The 18192-nt window shown below is 42.6% G+C and overlaps 1 protein-coding gene across 1 annotated transcript in view; it reads left to right on the plus strand.

Moving 5' to 3' along the window:
• The window catches only part of ADAMTS5 (ADAM metallopeptidase with thrombospondin type 1 motif 5), a 44619-nt gene that overhangs the window by 13354 nt on the left and 13073 nt on the right, over positions 1-18192 (plus strand). Inside the window, exons 2-3 of the mRNA XM_081907990.1 lie at positions 514-646; positions 15942-16109. Coding sequence (XP_081764116.1) covers positions 514-646; positions 15942-16109 — 301 coding nt within the window. The remainder of the gene's footprint in view (positions 1-513; positions 647-15941; positions 16110-18192) is intronic.

Here is an 18192-nt window from a genome sequence, read left to right on the forward strand (position 1 = left end):
GAATAGTTGCCAAAGCGGCCTTCATCACTGATAATCAGCACACTGCAGATTCTCATGTCAGCCTGAGTTGGCAAAAGAGAATTGGATCGCCACCTCCCAGTCCAGCGAGGCATACGCAGAGAACTGGCCCACGCCAAACCCTCCACAGCCAGCATGTGTCTTCACCTCCTTAGGAACGTCTTCCTCACACTTTTAGAATGGTGTTTCTGAATAGTAAAACAGTATACAGTATATGAGTTAGCTCAAGAGCTCTCCTCCACCCCTAGCTTTCTTTACAATATATGGAAACGGTTTCCGACTGATCTTAGCAAATTGTCAGCTTGAGCTTTGAGCGAGTCTGCTGAAGAGCCCACGGCGTTGCTCATGTTGACTTTGTCGTTGCCCTCCTGGTGTCGGCTGTTATCGTCCGCCGTGTCTTGCTGCTTGCAAAGAGCCTTCAGCTCAGAGCTGTCATTGCCTGTGGGTGCAAAACTGTACTTCAAATGCTTTCTTTTCCCTTTCCTTCCTCGGCAGGATTTATGTGGGCACCATTCATGTGATACTCTGGGAATGGCTGACGTTGGAACCATATGCTCTCCTGAGCGCAGCTGTGCAGTGATTGAAGATGACGGCCTCCATGCGGCTTTTACGGTGGCTCACGAAATTGGTATGCAGTGCCTTTTCTGTTCCCTTGCCAAATACAACACTTGTAACAGCTGCATTAGTAACCAAAATACTTTACAAGTAATTCCAGATTTCCCCCTGGTTCACATATACACTTGGGGATTAAGGCTGTGTACATAGGCACTTTGGGGTTAACTAATAGGGGATCAGAAGGCAAGTGGAGGTACACAGTAGGTGTTTCCTTTCTGACAGTGTCACTTTTAAGCAATGATCGGAATGGAAATTGGAGGGCTGCTACTGTCCATGTCCCTTTCAAAGAGGGGTCCCTCCCATCGATGAAGAATTTGAGCTCACTTGGCGGGTAAACAGCTTTCTATATATGTCTGCCTACTGGGTTAAGTGGCTTGCTGTTTATATTGTACCACCACATTCCTTTGAATGGCAAGATGCAAGTTTCAAATGATGGGGTAATTGGAAATTCTGGTGAAAGGGAGCACTGTTTATCTCAGGCAGTGGTGTGACTGTAGGGGTGTAACTTTAGATAGCAGTGAGGTTCTGATAATCAAGGCTCGTCTACTGGGGATTCTACAATAATTACAAAATAGACCCAGGAACAGACACCAGGATTATTTTGGAATGTTTTCTTGGCAGGAAAAAAGAGCTGACATTAACGTTCACAAGCAAGTTCAGATTTTCTATGCCATCGCCCAAGTGTATTCATGAACTAGAGATAATCTATTGGGGGGGGGGTTATTAACATTTTCTCTTTTAACATTTCCTCTTCAAATAGCTAATTTTGGCATTTGCAAGTTCATTCCTTTGCAGAATAGCAGTAGCTTGAACACTACTGCAACATTTTTCAAGTAGGTATTTCTGGGTATATTTAACTAAAAGTATATTTGACTGGATGGTCATATTAGCTGCCAGCTATTATAGCACTGGATATTAACAGCAAGCTTTGGTATCATGTTTCACTTCCCATTCCTTTTTTTGAATGGCAAAAATAATGTAAGGCTTTTCTAATGTAGATATTACTAAAAAAAAAATTATACGTGAATTAACCACCTTTCAAAATACAATATTCTCTCAAGGCAGCTTAGAATATCTGAAACCGCCGCACAACTAAAAACATATACAATTATACTAACAATGCATCATGCAGTCAGGGAACAATAATATTGCACTATCCATAACAGCAATTTCATAGAATGATAGAATTGTAGAGTTGGAGGGAATCCCAATGGCCATCTAGTCCAGACCGTGCTGTCACATGGAGGATGGAGCAAGCTTGTTTTCTCCTGCTCCAGATGCTGGAACCTGAACCAATGGCTTCATGTTACAAGGAAGGAGATTCCAACTAAACATCAGGAAGAACTTTCTGATGGTAACAGCTGTCCGGTATTGGAACGGTCTCCCTCAGGAGGTTGTGGACTCTCCTTCCTTGGAGATTTTTAAGCAGAGGTTGGATGGTCACCTGTCATGTGTAATCTAGTTGAGATTCCTGAACTTCTGGAGGTTGGACTAGATGAGCCTTGGGGACCCATTCCATGTCTACAATTCTAAAGTGGCAAAAATAGCTTTTCAAAGCCAGCAAGCACTGATTATCACACCAGAATCACTCAAGGTGCTTTGCAGTCCTGCTTCCCTGAGCTAAGTCAACCTTCCCTACTGACTGCCACCTTTGGCAAGATCAGGTCTGTTTCCAGTGTTGTTATTTGGAGTGGCAGGAACATGATCCATGCAGCTCAGGCACCCCATGGCAGATCAGGTGCCGGTAGGCTGATGTGAAGTTTCAGGTGCAGCACCCAAGCTGAGGCGTGCCCTGCACTACACGTACTCTCAAAACATTGCCAGGGGAAGATCATTTGTAGCTTGGAGCATGGATGTTAAGGAAAGGGTTATTACTGAGTGGCAGAACATATGCTCTGCATGTAGAAGACCCCAGATTCAATTCCTGGTATCTCCAGGCAGGGCTTGAAAGGACTCGTGTCTTACACCTTGGAGAGCCCTTGCCAGTCTCTGTAGATATTATTGAGCTATAGAGAGGAATGGTCCCCCTTAAACGCAAGGAAGTTTCCTGCATTCCTAAAGTGTGGGTCAGTTTCAGCGACGAACATGTACAAACACAGCAGCTGCCTTTTCCAGTGCCCAGAGAACCCACAGCTTTTTCAGCTTTAATTCACGTAAGGAAGATGATCCATCCAGAGTTTAGCCAGAGAACAGCTGGCTGTAAATTTAAATGACAGCCTTTATTTTACACTGAGCTGTTAAGCGCAGGAGGAAGCAGGAAGAGAAGGCTGTTCCAAAACCAGCCCTCCTTTTACCAGGGGGTCTCTTGTGCCAGCTAGACATTTTGTAAGATGGAATATAGGGTGCTTCTTGCCTAAAGTAACAGCCGTGGTGAAACTCGGGGTCCCTGTTTACCAAGAGAGTAGGCTTTTCAGGTCTACATTTGCCTTGCATGCTAACATAGTCACAATCGCTAGAGATGTTTTCCATGAGGAACATTAGCTGTGCAGAGTGAACACTAAATTTAAAAATGGAAAACAGTTCTCCCTCACCCCTTTACATTCTTGGAAGGAAATAACAAGGCTAAGGGAACTTTCAGAGAGTGCCAACTACGGCTTTGCCTTGTAACTTGTGCCAAACCAAAGTAAAGTTTGCTTTGGGAGTATTGCCGTGCCAGTTCAGTTTTCAAACAGCGAGCAGGTAGGATGCAAGGGTGTTGTGCTTAATATCATTTGACCCTAACATAAAGAAACACACAAAATCTGAAATCATGGGTTTTATTAGGAGTGCTAATGTAACTACTGACACCGGACACCCTTTAGCAAAGGAGGAGCTCTAGTCTGGAAACATTTGGAAATAGATCATAACAGTGGCATATTATTGAGGCTATCTACCTCAGGAAACAAGCTGCTTGAGGCTGCCAAGTGTCACTAAGAGCTGAAAGGACCTGTATCTTTGTGACAGAAAGTATCACTTGGCAAGAAGAGACCTCTTCCTGAAACTTTGGAGAGTGGCTGCCAGCTAAAGTAGACCTGGGATCACCAACCTGGTGCCTGTGACTGCCATGGCACCCATGAAGGCTTCCAGTGACCCCCTGGGTAGATGCTCCAGTGCTACCAGAAATAAAGTTATGGGGGAAAGCATGCAGGTACCCCTAAACAATTTATCTGAAATGAGAGTGGTGTTGGTACAGTCAAACCTCAATTCTCAAATGCCTCCGTTTTGGCTCCTGGACACCGAAAACCCAAAAGTAAGTGTTCCGGTTTTCGAAAATTTTTATGAAGTCGAAAAACCAATCGGAAGCCGCACCGTGGTTGTCAAACATTTTGGAAGCCAGACGGGCTTCCTGAAAGCATTACATTCAACAACCGAGGTTTGACTGTACAGTACCTTGATATTTTTCCTGGGACCGAGGAATGCTCCCTACAGCAACAATGTCAGGATGTGTGTATCTTCTCCATAATCAGGACCAGCAAGACAGAATCATAGACTTGGAAGGGACCCTGAGGATCATCTAGTCCAACCCCCTGCAAGGCAGGAATAGGCAGCTGTCCCCTACAGGCATCGAACCTGCAACCTTAGCATTATCAGCATCACACTCTAACCGACATAGCTGACTCCCCCTGGTAAGCATAAGGTTGTCAGGGGTGGCCATCTCTCTAATTTTGTGTTATGACACACTCCCCATGGTGCCACAGCCCCTCCATGAAAGCCATTTTGTGCATGGTTCCTCCGGCACGCTCTCAAAATTTGAAATGTAGTAGTAGACTGCATTGCTGGTTCCCCATTCATGGTGCACCCTTCCTAGGGAAGCTCACTTGAAGCCAACAGCACTATCTTGAAGAGGGCAACTAACCCCTGCTTTATTTTCTGAGTCTTTTATCTTTCATACAGTTATAAAAATGGCCAGTGTTTCTTTCTTGTCTGCCTGCGGCTTTATAATGTGTTTTTATTCTTGTGACATTGTAATAGTGTAGAGCACCCTGGATATTAATTTCTTCAAGGGTGGTATAGAAATCTGCTAAATTAATTCTATATTTGCTTCTACCCTTCTCTTTAGCTATAATTCAAACGGCCAGATTGCTCATGTGACAACAGCAAATATCACATAAAAGGTGGTTATTTGAAGGTTTTGTCGTAAAGCAATTCAGTGGCTGTTAATGGGAAGGGGAAATTATTCCCACGTGAAGAGGTTTTTTAATTGGATGTCTGAATCCATTCTGTAGAAATTTTATTTGCTTTTGGAGTCCCTGGTTGAATAGCTTCTCTCAAATAGGTTTGTGCTGCTGTTATTCTTGCATAGCCAGCCCTTTCAAAAGCTTCACAGTCTCATTACTCTATGCTACATAGGGATGAGCGAACCTTGTTGTTCTCAGTTTCTCATTTTTCCAATCTTAAAGGTAAAGGGACCCCTGACCATTAGGTCCATTCATGGATGACTCTGGGATTGTGGTGCTCATCTTGCTTTACTAGCCAATGGAGCTGGTGTACAGCTTCCGGGTCATGTGGCCAGCATGACTAAGCTGCTTCTGGAGAACCAGAGCAGTGCACAGAAACGCTGTTTACCTTCCCGTCGGAGCGGTACCTATTTATCTACTTGCACTTTGACATGCTTTTGAACTGCTAGGTGGGCAGGAGCAGGGACAGAGGAATGGGAGCTCACCCCGCCGAGGGGATTCGAACCGCCGTCCTTCTGATCGGCAAGCCCAAGAGGCTCAGTGGTTTAGACCACAGCGCCACCCGCGTCCCTGCCTTCCAATCTTAGGTTCAGATAAATTATTATCACTTTAGTGTGAATTTCTCCCAAATCACACATTTGTATACACGTTTGTGCAAGTCTATCTCCTAATATAATGCATTTTTCTCTACGTTATTTTTACTAATAGATGCCTTTTCAGGCAGTAGTATATTCACTTTTGTACACATTGCTTGGCTGGAGGACACTGAAAAATTGGAAGGAATCTCAATGGTGCCGTCTGGGTGTCTTTAGACTGCAACTCTCATCATGGCCAGTAGTTGGGGATTCATCCCATTTGAAGGGCACCTCATTGTCTACCCTTACATTAGAGTAGCAGTTTCCAGAGGTCTGGCTGTGTTAGTCTCTTGCAGAAAAAATACCCAAGTCTTATTGTTTCATGGTACCTTAAACTCAAACAAATGACATTAGCATTTGGTAGTAGACACTGCTGCTTCTGTTGTCCTGCTGCTGTTACAAAAGTTAACCTAGCCACACCCAGAGCTCTGAAGAATGTAGGAAACAACTTGTGGAAGTTGCAGGAAGACACTGAGATCAGGAGTGAGCTTTCTCCTCCCGATCCTTGCTCACTTTCCTCCTTGCAGGTTGAAGATGCTGACTGGATAGGGAACTCCCATCTTTATTTGAGCACAGGATTTCCTGGCTGTATCCCTTGCATTCTGTCTACCAGACTAAGTACAGACGGGTGTGAGCAGCCTGAAGGCCCTTTCCTAAATCCACTCCAGTCTGGATATCATTCTGGGGGGTACAAACTGAATAAGCTCTTTGTCTGGACAGTGCCTGCCCGCCCCCCTTCAAGGGAAAAAAATATTTTTCCTAGCTACTTTCACCGCTAGTCTTAACAACTTTCACTCACCAGCAGCAGCTTTCACCACCAGGCAATAGTGTTAAAAGTGCTCTTTTTAAAAAAAATGAAAATGACATAGTCACATGTCATGACCTGTATGAGGGCAGCATGAAAATTAACCATTCAGATTGATCAACTCCAAGCATTTCCTTAACTAATACAAGGAGACTTTAGAAAATGAATTAGTTTACGTTATAATTATTAACCTTGGCCAAATTGGAGATTGGAGGAAGGGCTGTAGCAGTACCAAGGTAGAGTACCTATTTTGCATGCAGATGATTCTGGCTTCAATTCCTGCTATCTCCAAGTAAAGCAAGGGAATTCTGGAGAGCTGCTGCCAGGTGGTTTAGCCCACAGGTAGGCAACTTGTTGCGCATGAGCCACATACAGCCCCCAAACTCATATACTGTGGCCCCTGGTGCCTCCTGAAGCTGTCCATTTTTGCATCTTGGCTTCTTTTTTTCTCCCCTTCCTTCCTGTTCATTTCCTCCTATTTATCTTGTGGGGTTTTATTTTTAAAAAGTGCTCCCCCTCACTATGTAATTTCATACAGTGGAAGGGGCAGTATTTTGTTTGATTAAAAATAAATTCATTTTTAAAAATATTTTTACATGCAAGCAGCGTGCCTGAACAGGACTACCAGTTTTACTGATTCAGTCCTCCCCAACCTGGTGCCCTCCAGACATTGTTGGACTCCAACTCCCATCAGCCCCAGCCATCATGGCTGATGGTGAGGAGTGATAGGAGTTGTTGTCCAAAAGCATCTGGATGGCACTAAGTTGGAGACAGCTGTAGTGGTTTGCAAATATAGGACAGATCAGTTTTTTAAACAATAAGAATCCCTTAAACTCATAGTTCTCAAATATTAAAATGTTTTGTCCTGTTGAGCTGTAGGGGACCTGCTTGGATGGGAAGTTTTACTGGCACCCCCCTCCCCCCAGTTCATTGGAACTCAACCTGTTCAATGTGAGTCTCCATCTGTTTTTGGACTACAACTCCCACAATCCCTAGCTAGTAAGATCAGTTGTCAGGGATGATGGGAATTGTAGTACAAAAACAGCGGGAGACCCAAGTCCAGCGGAGTAGCCATGTTAGTCTACTACCAGAGATGGAACTAGCTTCACCATCTTACACATATTTCCATGAATAGCTGTCTTTTAAAAGCATGCCATATGCTACATGGCCCTAGACTCAGACATATTTTCTTCCCCTGCTCTTGGCAAAAATCACTGTTGTTACTGATGATGTCAACCCGGCTATATCCAGAGGTCTGAACAATATAGAAGTAGAGTTGTAGAAGGGAAAGGCTGTATACCAGACAATGGTCTAAGATGTTCCAGGAAGTGGTCATGGAATGGGCATGGGACAAATCTCATGGATGCAGGAAAATAACTTCCATAAGGCTAGCTAGCCGCATGCATCTGTTTTGCATGCGGTTGACTTTTATGTATAAGTATGTGTGGGAGGAATGAAGAAGACAATAGAAGAGAAGCAAAGAGGGTTGTACTGGCTTGGGGAAAGCTTGGGCATCAACAGAGATCAGATGGGAACAAACGTTTCTACTCACGTTCTCTTCCTTGATATTTCCAACCACCCAGCGCTCAACCCCAGTTGATATTTTAAATGCAGCCAGGTTTCCTTTGTGTTACAGTTAAAGACTAAGGGTGTGGGGAATGAGTTACAGTTGCAGAAATCAACAACAGTCAAACTTCTTGAGATCTGTGCCTTAGTCAGTATAGATGAGGGGAGTCCTGGAATCTTATCTCAGGACAAAATATATAGGTGAGTGGAGCAATTGTAGGAGTGATGAGGTTGGGGCAGAGGCAACTTTGGGGCAGCGTGACTGGTTCCCCCCGCATTGAGTGCAAAGCCAAGAGGTGGGTACCACAACTATGGCGCTGTGCATGTGCATCCTGATTGGGGATGCTGTGTGTCTGCAGAGAATATGAGATTATCTCTGTGTGTCGGCTTTATGTTCTAGTATGCTTGAAAAAGAAAGAATGCTTTCTGCACAAACCTGCCATAGTTGTAAATAGGCACTCCTGGGCCTCAAGTGACAAAGCCGTATCAAGGAGCACCCCCAAGTAACAGACTTGGCCTTTTCAGCAGAGTTCAGGCTCTCTCTCTCCACTTCTAGGGCTCAAGAATTTCAGATTACAGTGGCACTAATATCCGAACACTTTCACCTGGTTTCTGAATTTTCCAGTGGCAGGGCAGTAAGGAGAGTCTCGCTGGAAGATGCCAACTAATAGGTGAGAACATAAAGAGAGAGGTACTCCCTCAAATAGTTAGGCCCCACACTGTTCAGGACTTTATATGTTATTTGTAAAAATCAGAATTCAGTCCAGAAACAAAACACCAACTAATGCATATATTTAATAACCGGTGTAATATGGTTCGAGCTAGTGGCCCAACTCAGTAGAGACATCACAGGTAGATCTCTGTATGAGATAAATGGTAAGGCTGGTACAGTAGAGATGGTACAGACGTCAAGGGAGATGAAAATACGTAGGAAGATGCCCTGCTGAATCACAGGATAGAATGCAAAGCAAAGGCAGTCTGCTGTCAATAGCTTTCTTTTTCCTGATGGCATTGGTGTAAGTTTGTGTGTGTGTGTGTGTGTGTGTGTGTGTGTAGAATGTAGCCAACGTCCTCTGTAACAGGTGCATTCAAATCTGTGATTCAGTAATTTATACACAATGCCTAACCTAATAGCAGCATGCACTGCTTTGAGCAAACACTGTGTTCTGTATGGGTAGTTTATTATTTGAAAAGTGCATGCGAAAACATTATAAAATCCACTGTTGCTTCTTCTTTTTTTAACGCCCGTGCTGAACAGGGAGCTTTTTGAGTTGAAGGCTTGTCAGGATAGCTTAGATAAGAGCAAGCCCTAGGCTAGACAGGAGCAAATCTTTTGGAGTCCTTATGGGCAAAAGAAACAATTGTGAAGGATGTCTAGCTTTCATCTTGGCCTTCCCCTGGGAGAGATAAAGTTTGGGCAAATATCCAGGTGTCTGAATCAGACTCTGTGGCTTTTCTAAAAACCCAGAGACTATAATTAACCCACAGCTGCTCTGCTGACATCTGTGGGAAGAAAATATTTAATGCATTCGCATTGTTACTTCTTTGAAAAGTTCCCCATTTAAGCTTCTGGTGCGAGCAAAGCATTTGGGCTAAGCCCCCATAAACATGCTTACTCGGGCAAAGAGAAAAGACGAGCACTCAGCATTAAGCCTTGGTGAGAGGTGAGCGATAGGGCAGAGACTTCAACTGTTATTTTCAGCCTTGGGCATGACCTTTGCAAAAGGTTGCTGATTAATGCCAGTTTAAACTTTGACTACAAATTCTTAGCTTGCCCAGGTCTGTTTTCATTAACTTGTAAGGGCAATAATTGTCCCACCTGCTGTACGGACATGGTGGCATGAAATTTCCCCTTTCAATGAAGGCTGTTCTGTTCTGTAATTGGCATGTCAGATGAGAAGGAAACTCCATTGCTTCAGAAGAATGGGGCTCTTCAATACTTTTTCTACTGCTGATATTCTTGAGTGTTTTTAAAAGCAGAATCCAGTCTTGCAGTTACAGAGGCTGTGAAGTGATTTTTAATGGGAACTCAGGCATGTGAAAATCAAAGGGAACAATTCTAGCCAAGACCATGGAAGTACTTCAGACACAACAGCATCTCCACTTGAGTTTGGCTGTGGTTAAAGTTTGTGCTGATCTCTGTGTGAATGTACCCTCTGTGGATGATTAGATTAACAGAGGTCATGTTTTCAAAAGTTACACAGCAGAGCTCGAAACCTCAGCCAGATATCCAGAGCCAAATCTCAGTATCCCTGCCCTCAGGAAAGCAGCAGGAAACCGAGATTGACCTCAGCTCTTGGAATCTATGTTTGAAGGGGGGGGATGAATGTATGATAAGCATGGATGTCAGTATCTATTATATTTTTACTGTAAAGCAAACAGTGGCATTAGTAAACAATATGATATTAGACTCCCATTAAATGTTAGCATCTTGATGTTGAAATTTGACCTTGAAGAAATATGACCTCTGTGTGTGTGGCAAAATATAACAGGGACGGGGAGAGAGTTTTCTAATAAGACAAGCATCTTAGCAGCTGACTGGTATTCAGGATCATACCATGTGTGTTTAGCACTAAAGCTTTACTGTTTTAATACCTTAACATTAAAAAATCCTTATCTGCAAATTATTAGCCTCAGGCCAAGGCTGATGCCAGATTTGAGGGGGCAACGTGCCCTCTGATTGGCTGCCTCTCTCCCTTGATGGGCTCTGGCAGTCTTGCCTGGCCATGGTGGCAAGTAGCAGCAGTGCACCAATTCATAAAGGTGTAACTGGACAATCCCATTTTAATTTCCCGCTATGCTCCACTGTCATGTTAAATGACATGCCAGTTAGATCCAGCTGCCAGCTGTTGCTCATAGCACCAGGCCAGGAAATTTTCTTAAAGGGGGCCCAGGGTAGGTTTCAGTGGAGTTTAAAGATGTCTGATGCTGTAGCCAACCCTGGTTACCCAAAAGGTTAGAAGACTGCAGCCTGTAACAAGCATCACTTCTTGGTGTGTAGCTTGCAAGAAGCATGCCTAACGCACTGCTTTTCAAATCAGCACATTGCTGTGTATGTACAAATAAACAAGTTACTGCATAGTCTTTGTGGCTGACTCAACCTGGGCAAGTAGCTTGACATCCTGCTGCCTCAGTTATGCCAGCTGGTAAGTTAGGTAAAAGTCATGGCCACACTGAGAAACAGATGTCTCATGCGAGCTGTGATTTCCTGAGTAAATATATTGTAAGACGTGTGGCATTCTTAGCAAGCTATGTCACTGCTTCTGTCCAGTGTAAACATAGTGACAGCAATGCTCTGATGGAATAAAAAGTAGTACACCTGTGCGTAGTAATGATTCTTTTCCAAACACTTCTGTTTAACTTCATTTTCATGCCTATATGTTGTATTGGACTATGGAATTGCAGTGCTTCTCTGTTTGCAGGTCAAGGTACAGGGAAACAAAAACACAATCAGTTTTAGATTTGCTTTTGAATTCCATGTATTAAGAAACAAAACAAAATTCCTACATTATTTAGAGCAGAAGTACTTAAACCATGGTCTTCAAGGTTGATTCAAATGGCTCATGAAAAGGCTGCAGAACAGTCAAGAATGTTTTCTTTCTGACAGTGACCAAGGCCATTTTGATAGGAAATTATTGAGTAACTAACAAGGTTCTGGCCGAAGGCCCCTGATCTTTATACTACGGTGCTGGTTTTGCTGGTGATGCCAGCACTGGGGGGGAAAAGTTATTAAAAACAAGTAATGTATGTGCTTTGATTTGGAGAACAAAATAGTTTATTAGAGTTTATTAAGCTTATTTAAAAGGTTGTTAAATGGTCTGCCAAGAGCCCCAGCCATTTTCAAGTGGTTAAAGGAATATTAGATTAAGGACCACTGATTTAGAGCATGCGTTTTGGAATTGTCATGGTCCTTTGATGAATGGGCAGTGCATGTCACCAGAATGCTTGTATATATGCATTTCATTTGTTTCCCTTACATTTATGTATGAATGTATGTATGCAGTCATTCATATGTGCAACTGTTCAACACAATTATTTTCAACAAAGAACTGTGCTGACTTCTTTTTTCCACACACCTCTTTCCCTTAACCATATGCTACATATGTAAGATTCATTGAAGTAGAATTGAAATCTATGAGATTATACTGAAATTGCAAGATTATACTGAAGTTGCAAGCATAATATCTTAAAACAAACTTCAGAATGAAAAAGGGCTAAATACAAAATATCCATGAACCAACAAATCAAGCTCTAAAACCTGGCAGCAAATTTAAGCACCAGGAATATTCTCTTGTCCTCTTGTTACTACTACAACCACCTTCCCTTTAAAAAGAAAAGAAAAAAGCATCAGATACAATCCAGGGTTCTCTAAGTATGCAATTGCAGCATCAAAAAATCCAACCCAAATATTATTGGTGAGGCCCCTTCAATTGTGTTATGATGCTTTCAACCTCTTAAGTGAAAATATTTGGTTGCTGCAATCAGTTCCTAAAGTAACTGAGCAGAGAGAATATCTAATCACAGAGCTGCGCATACAACTGAAGGGCATTGCTTCAATTGCAAGGGGGTTGGGGGAGGTAAGAGAAATAAACCCAAATAATGCTGCAAGTTGTAGTGGAGTACTGTAAGTCCTTAATGTATAGCTTGGATTTAGCTAATGGAAAATCAACATGAACTTCACAACTTCTATAAATATGGACGCACATACCCTAAAAGTTGGTCATGTAACCACTGTTCTGTTAGGTATCAGCTGTGTAATGTCACAATCATGCTTTTCATAATAATCTTGGCACATTTCTAGACATCGAAGTAGAAATATTTAGCACAGAGCTAAAATATGTAGAAATCAAGTCTGTTTTGAACAAATACAACATGCTCAAATTCATTACTCATTTTAACCTTCTCCCATGCAACTGAGGGTGCCTAGCTGTGTAGACCAGCGCTCACGGGACTGTGTTTGGTGCTGAAACTTAGTAGGACAGAACACCTTTAGTGTAAAACACGTCCCAAATTCCAGGGGAATTGCCATACGCACAGACACACACCTGAGATAGTACAGTATTTTAGCCAGTCAAAGCGGACACATGGGCCAACTGAAGGAGGTTTGGATAGGTGTCCAAATCTACCATGTACCAGTATGTCTCCCCAATGGGAATGGTTTTACTTAAACCATCTATTTTGTTAGCATACCATTATTCTGGCACAGAAGATGGGAGTGACCTGTGAGTGGGCCTACTTTTCTTTGTGACAGGATCCCACAGGCACAGTGATACTGCCCACTGGCATAGATTTCACTCTGTCCGTATATTGTTGCATCAGTGCAAATGAATGTAGTAGTGATCCTGTTGCACTCCTCAAGCATAACTGTTAGATTGGTTTTATCCCCCAGAATTTTCTTATTTTAGGACACTTAAAAAAAAAATCTGCATCCCAGCACTTGCATCTTTGCACCACCAACAGCCGGTTCTATTTATCCGATAAGGATGTAGTAGTGTTACGTGCCTATGGAATGGAAACATGCAAAAACTTCCCTTAAGGACTGTTTGCTGAGGAACATTATGCCAAATCCAATTCCACTTATCAAGTAGAATTACCCATCCCAAATGTATCTTGGCTGTTTTCATACTAGTATTCTATAATATATAAGCCCAATATAATTTCCTTTATTTTAATTACTTTGTTGCGTTTCCCTTTATAAGAAATGTTTCAGAATCTGTTAAATGTCCAAATCTTGAAATTAAACTACCTACCAACATGCCTGACAGAGCTTGGCGCTTCCAGTGCAGACACGCCTTTTTCTCAGGACACCACATTCCCAGGTTTTACTAAAACCAGCTCATTAACATATCATTGGCTTTTTCAGAACAAGCTTGATGTCAGTTGCAAATGACTATAATAAGAGCTCAGTTACCTCAGAATTCATTGAAGTGTTGAGTGCCGCCTGCCTGCAGTGCCTTTAAAACAGTGAGTAGAGCATCCTGGTGCCACTCATTCCATGAGTTTGATGCACTCTCTGTGATAACATCAGCCATGGAGACAGCAAAGCCAGCACTGTCTTCATGTTTCTTAAAGGCATCCTTTGTTTCAGGATGGCCTTTCAAGATTTTTTGGCACTGGCAGAGAAAGAAGACTATACAGAGCCTCTGTCTTAAAAAAAATTCAAATCTGTTGGAAGTATACGAATCCACAACTTGATAAAGGGTGCAGTCTGGCCCATGGTTACATGTCAGGCCCTTTTTGTTGTTGTTTGTTTCAGGAGTCCATAGTATACAGAAGCATAGTACATCATAGTACTCATACTGTGCTGAAAGTTTTCTGGTGATTTCAGAGCATTATCTCCGAGATGGCAGTGATTTGAAAGGGGAAATTTCCCCCGGATGTTCCCTCAGGGATAAATAAGGGAGGAGACGAGAGAAGTGAGTTTAGGCAATGTGGTAGCATGGAATGACAGCAACTAGGTAAAGGTGAAGGGACCCCTGACCATTAGGTCCAGTCGTGACCGACTCTGGGGTTGCGGCGCTCATCTCACTTTATCGGCCGAGGGAGCCGGTGTACAGCTTCCGGGTCATGTGGCCAGCATGACTAAGCCGCTTCTGGCGAACCAGAGCAGCACACAGAAATGCCATTTACCTTCCTGCCAGAGCGGTACCTATTGATCTACTTGCACTTTGACGTGCTTTTGAACTGCTATGTTGGCAGGAGCAGGGACCGAGCAATGTGAGCTCATCCTGTCACAGGGATTCGAACTGACCTTCTGACCGGCAAGTCCTAGGCTCTGTGGTTTAACCCACAGCGTCACCCGCATCCCGTGGACAGCAACTAAGGGGAAACCATTTTTTTGTGTGTGATGCACCTTTTCGTTTGTCACCCCACTCTAGATCTTAGAAACAGTCTCCCACACCATCTAGTGTTTCCCAGTGAGTTGCAGTTGAAGCTACAAGGATGTGTCATTTGTAGGCCAGTAATACAGTAATGCTACTTCTTCTGTCAACTGTGGGACGAAGTCCTTCTTTAGAATGAGATGTGTTAAAATCTATATGCCCATTGCTGAAGTCTCAGGAGAGATATGTGCTCAATTCCTACTGCTAGCAGCTTGGAAGCGGGGGCAGCACATATTCCTTTGTGGTGTGTGAGTTCTTTCACTAGGTTGCATTATCAGATTTGTGTAGCAAGCATCCCTGACATGAAGCATCTTGCTTGCACTTCATCTTCTCCTCTATAGCACATTATAGCCAGGATCATCTGCAGGAGTATGCAGCAGTATTGAGCAGTAGACCTTGGTCTCATATTATACTGTGCAGAGCTTATGTGTCTTGGAACGCAACCCCTATGTAAATGGGGAGTTGCTTGTACCTGGCAGGGGAGGTACAAGCACTATACAAACACTAAGCTATAAATATCTATAGTTTTATATCTAGAATAAAACTTACTGGTTCTCTATGTTAATATCACACTGTGTATAACGATCTAAATAGTTGTGGTCATTTCTGTGGTGCTGGTTCAGAATGGCCTTCTCAAGGAAAAATGCCTCACATTGACATTGCAATCTTTTTGATGCCAGATTAGGACTTTCCTATTTCCCTAGATTAGATTATTTTAACTGGAACTGCTTTCTTTGGTCCTTGGTTTTATGTGTTTGCTCTACTACCTTTTTTGTGGTTTTTGTTGAGTTATCTTTTGTTTTTGTGGGATATGTGGATAGTTTTCATCACACTTTTGTACACTGCCCAGCAATCTCCTGCTTGAGGGTGATTAAGAAATATTTTAAATGACTAAATAAACAAAATACTGATTTTGAGGATAGCTCAGTCAGTAGAGCATGAGACATGAGGGTTATGGGTTTAAGCCTCAAGTTGGGCCAAAAGATTTCTGCATTGCAGGAGCTTGGACCCTCGCGGTCCCTTCCAACTCTACAATTCTATTACTCGGTTAATTTAGAATATTTATATCCAACTTTATAGTCCCAATCACATTCATAAAGCTTTGCAAGTATAATCCGAAATAACATAGTGGCAGGTTTATTCGAGAAGCTGCTTTTTTGTCCCCTCATTCTTAAATAAATGACTAATGAATCAATAGTTGGGTGGGTATTTTAATTTAAAAGGAGTATTAAGACTGAGATGCTGTTCTGTTTCCTTCCTTCAGGACATCTCCTTGGACTTTCCCATGACGACTCCAAATTCTGTGAGGAGAACTTTGGTTCCATGGAAGATAAGAGGCTTATGTCTTCCATCTTAACAAGCATTGATGCTTCTAAACCCTGGTCCAAATGCACTTCAGCAACAATAACAGAATTTCTGGATGATGGCCATGGTATGTATGGATATCTTAGTGTCCTATATCATGCTGGACATTATGTGCTGCTAGGAACTTTATTTTTTTAAAAAAAAAACATTTTAACTCTAAATTATAAAATATGTGTTTGCTATTCTAATTAGAACTGAAGTTACTTTCACTTTTCTTTAACATTCTTCATGCTATTACAATAATTGCTAAATGCAATGCAATGAAGTACAGCCCCTGACACTCTGCTACCGCTACCTAAATGAGGAGGAAAAGCTGTAGTAGGAATAGTAAACAGCAGTGAGATGTTGTATTAGTAATACTGGTAGATAAAAATAAGTAGTAATAGCAAATACCAAAAGGATTGCAAATAGGTAGATTATTTACAACAGTGTGAAGTACAGTGGTACCTCAGGTTAAGTACTTAATTCATTCTGGAGGTCTGTTCTTAATCTGAAAATGTTCTTAACCTGAAGCACCACTTTAGCTAATGGGGCCTCCCGCTGCCGCCGCACCACCGGAGCACGATTTCTGTTCTCATCCTGAAGCAAAGTTCTTAACCTGAGGTACTATTTCTGGGTTAGCGGAGTCTGTAACCTGAAGCATATGTAACCTTGAAGTGTATGTAACCCGAGGTACCACTGTAGGCCACTTCTATCACCAGTCGGCAGGTGGAGAACTAAAATTGAGCAAAGTGACTTGCCCAAGGCATCAGGGGCTAAATAGAGATTTCAACTCAGGTTTCCACGTCTTTTCAGAAGACAGCCCTGCTTCAAAAGCTGACAGTTTGATTTATTTAGCTAATATTAGTATTTCAGTGTTCTTTCCCAGCTTCTCCTTAACAACAAGAAAATGCTCTTAAAATCCTTCACTGTGCTGCTAACGCAACTGGAGCTCTTAAACAACCTTTTCAAATTCCAGAATGCTTAGATAAAAATGACCTAACTGAACGAATGGATCTAGTTGTTATGGAAACTGAAATCCTTATGGATGAAAAACATACTATATGCATGCAGCACTTGTAAAAGGCAACATTGTGTAGGATGGTTTTGAGTGCTGTGTGCAATGGTATGTTTCATCCCGTTATCATTTGTCGATAACTGCCTCTAACATAGCCAAATGGGTTATTAGTTTTATTAGTAGTAGTAGTAGTATTAACTTTCTGCAATTTTATAAGGCATTTATTAAAGATCTACAGTTGTATTTCCCATAGTATATCTACACTCCTTTAGTGTTGTCTTAAACACATTGCACTGCAGTCTTATTCAAGTTAACATTAGCTGGACAAGGATGGGATTGCAGCAAAGGTCCATTCGCTAGTGTAGCTCCAAATCACACCAAATTGTGCAAATATAATTAGAATGGCATAAGGAGAAGCAATGGATAGGGGTCTCATTCTGAGACGAATGGGTGGCTTAGTCTGATTCTTATTCTCCCCTAGGCTAGGCCCCAACTCCCCTGTTGGCATCAACAAAATAACTGTTATATGAAAATAAGCACTCACAAGAGGTGGTGGAGAGCTCAGGAGAACTCCTCCCCCTCCTCCATACACTCTTCCCACTATCACTAATGGTGGGTGATGCAGAAGCCAATCATAGCACACCATCAAGAGTCCATGAGCCACACTCATACATTAAGATGTGTGAATGTCCCAAAGAAGCAACTTGTGAGGTGGAGTCACTATGCTAGTTTCCTGGCAGGTGGCAGGAGAAGGAAGCACTGGGGAGGTCAGCAGAGTGCAGACACGTTGGCAGGAGTGCCAGATTGGCTCTACCCATGCATTTGCACCACCCTTTACCTCCCTGTCACTTTCTCCCCTCCCTCCCAGAAAGCAACAGCGACCTACCTACTAGGAAGCTAGCATAGCAGCCCTTCCCCCACCTGGCCAGCTGCTTCTGCTGCATCTATGAAACATGAGAGTGCAAGTAGGAACTGTGATGGAGGAATATTCAGTTAAAGGCACAGTTTGCACAATCAACATGATACTTGGGGAAGATGTGTGTTACAGGGTTCACTCCCAGGATAACAAAAATCCTATAATGTGTCTCCTTTCTGCTCTTACATGTGTGTGTTGAGAGTAGGATTCCTGCACACCAACCCTGCCTTCCCCCCA

The sequence above is a fragment of the Podarcis melisellensis genome (assembly GCF_964234715.1).
Source record: "Podarcis melisellensis genome assembly, chromosome: 4".
Lineage (NCBI taxonomy): Eukaryota > Metazoa > Chordata > Lepidosauria > Squamata > Lacertidae > Podarcis > Podarcis melisellensis.